The sequence below is a fragment of the Seriola lalandi genome, unplaced genomic scaffold, assembly GCF_002814215.2.
Source record: "Seriola lalandi dorsalis isolate HSWRI2012SDOR001 ecotype SW California unplaced genomic scaffold, Sedor1 jcf7180002054939, whole genome shotgun sequence".
Classification (NCBI taxonomy): domain Eukaryota; kingdom Metazoa; phylum Chordata; class Actinopteri; order Carangiformes; family Carangidae; genus Seriola; species Seriola lalandi.
The window spans coordinates 2,215,865-2,221,993 of NW_019525659.1; the positions used below are offsets into that span (position 1 = coordinate 2,215,865).

At 45.6% G+C, this 6,129-nt stretch overlaps 2 protein-coding genes across 2 annotated transcripts in view; one reads left to right on the plus strand and one right to left on the minus strand.

Moving 5' to 3' along the window:
* dqx1 (DEAQ box RNA-dependent ATPase 1) overlaps positions 1 to 1,160 on the plus strand; it is a 14,253-nt gene extending 13,093 nt beyond the window's left edge. The window contains exon 12 of the mRNA XM_023397821.2: positions 278 to 1,160. Within this exon, the coding sequence (XP_023253589.1) occupies positions 278 to 485 (208 nt within the window). The 3' untranslated portion in view covers positions 486 to 1,160. The remainder of the gene's footprint in view (positions 1 to 277) is intronic.
* Positions 1,161 to 2,165: 1,005 nt separating this feature from the next.
* smyd1a (SET and MYND domain containing 1a) overlaps positions 2,166 to 6,129 on the minus strand; it is a 10,172-nt gene continuing 6,208 nt past the window's right edge. Inside the window, exons 4-10 of the mRNA XM_023397822.2 lie at positions 5,971 to 6,101; positions 5,399 to 5,437; positions 4,798 to 4,984; positions 4,600 to 4,692; positions 3,941 to 4,104; positions 2,596 to 2,764; positions 2,166 to 2,482 (exon numbers count right to left, since the gene is read on the minus strand). Coding sequence (XP_023253590.1) covers positions 2,372 to 2,482; positions 2,596 to 2,764; positions 3,941 to 4,104; positions 4,600 to 4,692; positions 4,798 to 4,984; positions 5,399 to 5,437; positions 5,971 to 6,101 — 894 coding nt within the window. The 3' untranslated portion in view covers positions 2,166 to 2,371. The remainder of the gene's footprint in view (positions 2,483 to 2,595; positions 2,765 to 3,940; positions 4,105 to 4,599; positions 4,693 to 4,797; positions 4,985 to 5,398; positions 5,438 to 5,970; positions 6,102 to 6,129) is intronic.

Sequence of the window (6,129 nt, forward strand, 5' to 3'; positions counted from 1 at the left end):
TATATACAATATATATATATATATTGTATATATAAAATGTTTTAAAAAGAATTGATCTTTAAAAATTTTAAATTTCTATGTTTTTCTCGTATTATGATCTAATACATGATCATGTGATAAACCATGATAGGAACTTCTACGTTGTCACTGAACAACATCGTTGCTGCTCTAACAACATTCAGGGGTTTATGGTTGTGTGTGGAGGTCCAGTACTTCATGTAGCCCACATAACAACAGTCCTCCAATGTCCTCAGTGATGTCCCTCTGTCTGCTGCAGGCTGGTGGAGCTGGCCCCTCAGTACTACCTGGGGAACCTGCCGTCGAGTGACGGTAAGGAGCTGCTGATGGAGCTGAGGCAGAGTCTGCAGCCGCAGGGCTACGAGCGGGACGGAGGGTCCGACGAGCTCAGCAGGACTCACAGAGACTCTGAGGGGACGGGAGACGCCCACAATCAGTCCAGTACTGAGCTCTGCGTTGTCCAATGAGTCGCAGCCGCCGGGGGACGACGCCACACACAGCTGTCACTTTATTGTTTGATCTGAGATTTGGTTCTTTGTATGAAATAGTCTGATGTGTGATTTCAAATGACTGAAAACACTAATGTACAGTAATACATCCTCCACTCAGTGGCTCTGGAAAATATTCAAACCTTCATGTTCTCCATGTTTTCTTGTGTCTTAACTTTAAATTTTTTAATTTTATTTTAAATCCTTTTTGTATTTAATGAGGGATTTCTATGTTTCTAAATTATTCTATAAAATAAAACCTGGTCACTGTGTCACTGACACAAAACTGTATTTTTAAATTGAAAACTGGAAGCAGTGAAGCAGTTAGAATATATCAAACCACTGAAACCTGAGATTCCCTTTAGAAGCAATACATACTACTTCAATGAACTGAGACACTGTTATGGTGCGACCTTTGACCTTTATCCCGATGCCGTTCACAGTTGTGGACTGATGAACAGCTGCTCAGGGCTGTGATCTGTAGCAGCGATGCACAGAGCTTCTATTTTTTCTGCTTTTCTTACTCTTTGTATAATGTTTCCTGTGTTTCTCTCTGACTGTCAATCATGACAAATCTCTGTGAAGTGGATTGGACAGGATGTGTCTGTTGATACAGACAGAGCTTTAAATAAAAGTGTGTTTTCATGTTTGAAACATCTCAGCTGAGTGCTTTTTACCTTTCAACCACCTCGCTGTGTTTCCTCCTCCTCTGTCTGTAACACTAATAATCCTGTGCTGTATTAAAAACCACGTGCAGATTTATTTGTGTGTTCCTGCGTCTGTCGAGGTGAACTCGGGTGGTCAGGTGGAAGATGATGTGTTCAGTCCGGTGTGTTTCAGCGAGGACAAAAACATGTTTGTGTTTCTGAAGCTGAACCTTCGTCCAGTGTGTTGTAAGTGAGTGCATTTTATTTCTAAAGCACAGCACCTCGGAGATGTACTCCAAACACTCCTCTGGCAGTCACTGGAGTCATGTGCTCCCTGCACTGTCTTTGTCAGGAGACAGGCTGCAGGGTTTTGACCATCTGTATAAAGAATGGCAGACGTTCAGTCCTGAGGACACAAAGGCATGGACTCATTTTTCAGCATTTATGAAAGATAAAATATGCTCTGAGGAAAATCTTCTATGTGTGATAACATTGTTCAATATTGCAATGAATAAACAAATACTGGAGTGTGCGTATACATCCCTGTGGCTGTTTTACCAGGCTCCAAAATCCATGACCACTTAGTCTGCAGAGTATCTTGTTTTAACCCGTGTTTCACTGAATGAGCCAACCTTATTGTGAAAACCCAGTGTACTAATGCTCAGATAGGAAAACTGAACAAGTGTCTATTTTCTTATACCAGCGTCACAGCAGGTGATTTAATTCTACATCTCAGCCTGGTCCGATGTGGCCACGACTCAGCAGCAGCAGACTGAAATAACAGTCACGGCTACAAATCAGGAAACTAGACTCATTTCCCACGATTTTCTTTGTTAAGAGTTTAAAGGAGTGAAGGTCAATGATCGAAAGACTTTCCCTCAGAGTGGAGAGGGCTGAGAACAGCAGTTATATCACATTTTAATGCTTCACAAAGAACGTAATTAAATAACTTCATGATAAAGAGGGTCACTTAGACTTATTGTTGGTTTGGTGTAAGTGATAACAGCACATGTTGTAATTCCACTTTTATTGTAGATACTGTAGAAGCAACATGTTGTGTTACATCTGCACATGTTGGTTTACACTGAACAGTGTGTCTTCAGATCTGCTGGTGATACAGAGACGGTACAGTGCTTCGGAGAACATGCAGTATATGTACATGTCAGTGCACAGACGGAGGTTTTAGTGACGGGATCATTAGTGCTGAAGGTGACATCATCAGGAGGAGCTGGTCACAGGCTTCTTCAGAGCAGCGTCCCTCATGGTGTGGTACTCCTGCTCATTCTGCTTGAACATCTTCAGCTCCACCTCAGTCTGCGTGCGCATGGACTGAATGTATAAAGACGCAACATTACTGACAGTATCGCACTTACACAGTGAAATGATGCTGAAATATCGAGATTTTATTGGCAAACATTAAACTAAATGAGTGTGTAACGCACCTCCAGGTCTCTCGTCATGGCGTGGTTGGGTCCATGGGTGACCATGAGGATGGCGTAGGCCTTGCAGATGAGGCTGTGGCCGGCCTCTATCTGCCCAGCGTGCCAGTGGGTGACGCCTGCCCGCATGATGGCCATGCCCAGCTGGGCATTGTTGGGGTGGTACAACTTCCTGTTCAAGAGAGGAGGATCAGTTCCCCTCTGAAGCTGTGATCATGAACTCAACAGCAATAGATTAACTTGTTGGTCCCAGAATTAAAACAGTGTAAAACTGGAACTTTATACATGAACATTATTCATAGGGATATTTAGAGTCCAGGAGGTTGAAAGGCTCTGAGCCTCTGTCTTCTGATTGGCTGACTGTTTTCTGAGTGATCCAATAAAAATAAAGCAGATTTCAGGTAAACACTCAGAGAAACCAAATCCTGCAAGGTTAGATGGTCAGTCCGGGTGGGCGGGGCTTGATAACTGCTTTGTTGTGACATCACAAAGTCCCAGAAGTCCTGACGGCTGGTTTTAAGGCTCAGTTTCTGAATACAGGCTGTGTGCATTTCTCTGTGGACTGAGGCTTTGATACTTTCACAGTATTAATATAGAAGCTAGACCTGATCTATAATCACACTACACATGGACAGAGACCTTTAGACTAGATGGGACTCTTAAATGGAAATTTATGGTGACACAGTGACTTTTGTTTTTGGAAATGTATGATGGGAGTTTATGTGCAAAGAATTATAGAATAAGAAGTTATTGTACAACTTTAAGATGAAATGTGTTTGTTCACATTCTTAGCGATGGGGAGTTGCCATGCAGATTGATGACGATATGGCTGTTATGTAAATTTGTACCAATATAGGGATTTCCTGTGAGTTGCTATGGTAATTTTGTAGTTTCTATAGAGATCTAAGGGCCATGGGGAGGTTTCTATCATCTTAACAATAACTCTATACCGATCTTATCTCTGTCCTTGTGTCTTCAGCAGTGGTGATCCTAGACTCTAAGGGGCCCCAGGCAAAGAAGCCCATTGAAGACCCCCCACCCCCTGACCTCACATGCAGACTTAATGTCCCCTGAACGCCTCACATGCAGGCTAACGGTAGACACTAGCTACAGCACACATCAGAGGCCCCACTAAGGGGGTTGGGGACAGCAGCAGTGCAGTGTATAGTGTGTTTATGGGAGGTTTAATTGGGATCATAGCCATCAGGGGCCCCTTTTCCCCTTGGGACTCCCCAAGCATTTGCCTGGTTTGCCTCTCCTGACGGTGCCCCTCTGGTCTTCAGTTTCCACTTTCATGGTGTGTGTAGTTACGTATCCCTCCATGACAACGTGCTCTGTCACCACTCACGTGTATCCCTCCACCATCTTGCGGGCGTAGCCTGCAGCCTCACTGAAGGACCGCATGTATGACAGAACCTCACTGGCCACGCTGAGGACACGCAGCCTGTACAGGTGAGTGTCAGCCAGGACGTTCTCCTGCTTCCCCAGACACTCATGACACAGCTTCACCACCTGACAGAGGACAGACGGAGGAAGGACAGAGGACAGGGAGAGGATGGACAGAGGACAGGGAGAGGACAGAGGAAGGACAGAGGACAGGGAGAGGACGGAGGACAGGGAGAGGACGGACAGAGGACAGGGAGAGGACAGAGAGAGGATGGACAGAGGACAGAGAGAGGATGGACAGAGGACAGAGAGAGGATGGACAGAGGACAGACGGAGGAAGGACAGAGGACAGGGAGAGGACAGAGGAAGGACAGAGGACAGGGAGAGGACGGACAGAGGACAGGGAGAGGACAGAGAGAGGATGGACAGAGGACAGAGAGAGGATGGACAGAGGACAGACAGAGGAAGGACAGAGGACAGAGAGAGGATGGACAGAGGACGGACAGAGGACAGACAGAGGACAGAGGACAGGCAGAGTTTTGGTTGACAGATGAAACAAATGCTGTTGGGTGAAAAACAAAGAGAGAGGAGATGGGGGGAGCTGACGGCAGAGGGGTTTACCTCATGGAAATCTCCCTGAATACGAGACTTGTCGATCTTCTCCAGACACTCTTTACTGAAGTCGGTCACCTCTTTCACTTTATCAGCTGAGGGCTGAGAGAAAGACACAGCAACAAGAAAAACCATCTGTATGAGTGTGGCTGTTTATGTGAGTGTCCCTCTGTTGGAGTGAGACCTCCCCCGTGTCCCCTCACTCACTTTGCTCTCTGCGGCCGCCATCATCAGGTCGTCCTTGATGTGCTGGCTGCAGTGACTACAGGTGCAGTCAAAGTGGAAATGCTCCTTGAGCTTCTTCTGGCGGTCGGCAGACAGGTCGAGGAAGTCCACGTAGCTGACTGTCAGCTCCTCGCCCTCAGGGATCTTCTCCAGAGCCCGCACCTCGATCCTGGGGAGAGGAGGACGACATGGGGTCTGGTTCTGTGGATCTCATCATACATGTTTTATGGCTCCCCTCTGCACTGCTCACTGTCGCTTTTACCAAACAGGAGGACATAGTGCATTTGATGGGGACTATTTTCAGTGGCGGATTAACTAGACTGGTAAGTAAACAGCTATTACTGCTAACATTAGCTATGTAGCAAAGTGCATCTTATCAGATATAATATTATTAATAGCTAATAAATCATGTATTATTACCGTATGGTTTTACTATGAAGAAAACATTTCATCTATCTATTGCACCTATTCTGTAACAGATCAAACGGACTGAACACACAGTGCTGTGTGAGTCTGTGTCAGGTAGGTGTCGTCAAAGCCACATCATGTGACAGGCGGAGAGGTGAACAGGTGTGATACGTACCTCCTCTGAGAGTGGAGAGCAGAGCTCAAAGCTGATTGGCTGCAACAGAAAGTGACAGTCAGTGACTGTGAATGGATGATAGTGGGCTTTGGTCAATGTGGTCCCTATGATCTGTCTAAATCAGGGTTTACTGTTGCTCTTTATGTTGTGCTCACACAATACATATCACATATCACATCATATATTGTATATAATGTACAATATATAGAGTCTATACTCTATAGACTCTATATATTGCATATACTCCCCTGGAAACACTCTTTGTCTTGTGAATATTTGTTGATGTTTTCTTAATTGTCATGGAAACACCAACCATGAGTAAAGAGTGAAGGTGGTGTCAGGACAGCTGTGTTGTGATTGGACAGCAGCTGTTAACGAGCTGTATCACACAGCAGCTGCGGAGTCAAACTGAGCAGGTGACAACAGAACTTACTCATATTACTTATCATCACCATGCGATGGGCCGCACCAGGCGATCAAACTGTGAAGCTGATGTGGTGTTGTCACTGGTTGTAAACTTTAATTTTATCCTCTATGTTTAACTTCAGTTGACAAACCCCTCAGACACATACTTGCCGTGGTTGAGGACGACGGTGCAGTTGGGCCAGCAGTCGTGGTTGACCAGACACAGGTTGGGGAAGAGACCCACACCAACAGCCTGCAGGCCTCTCTGGTCACTCAGAGTGAAGCCATTACACTTGATCTACAGACACACAGAGGGAGGGGGTGGG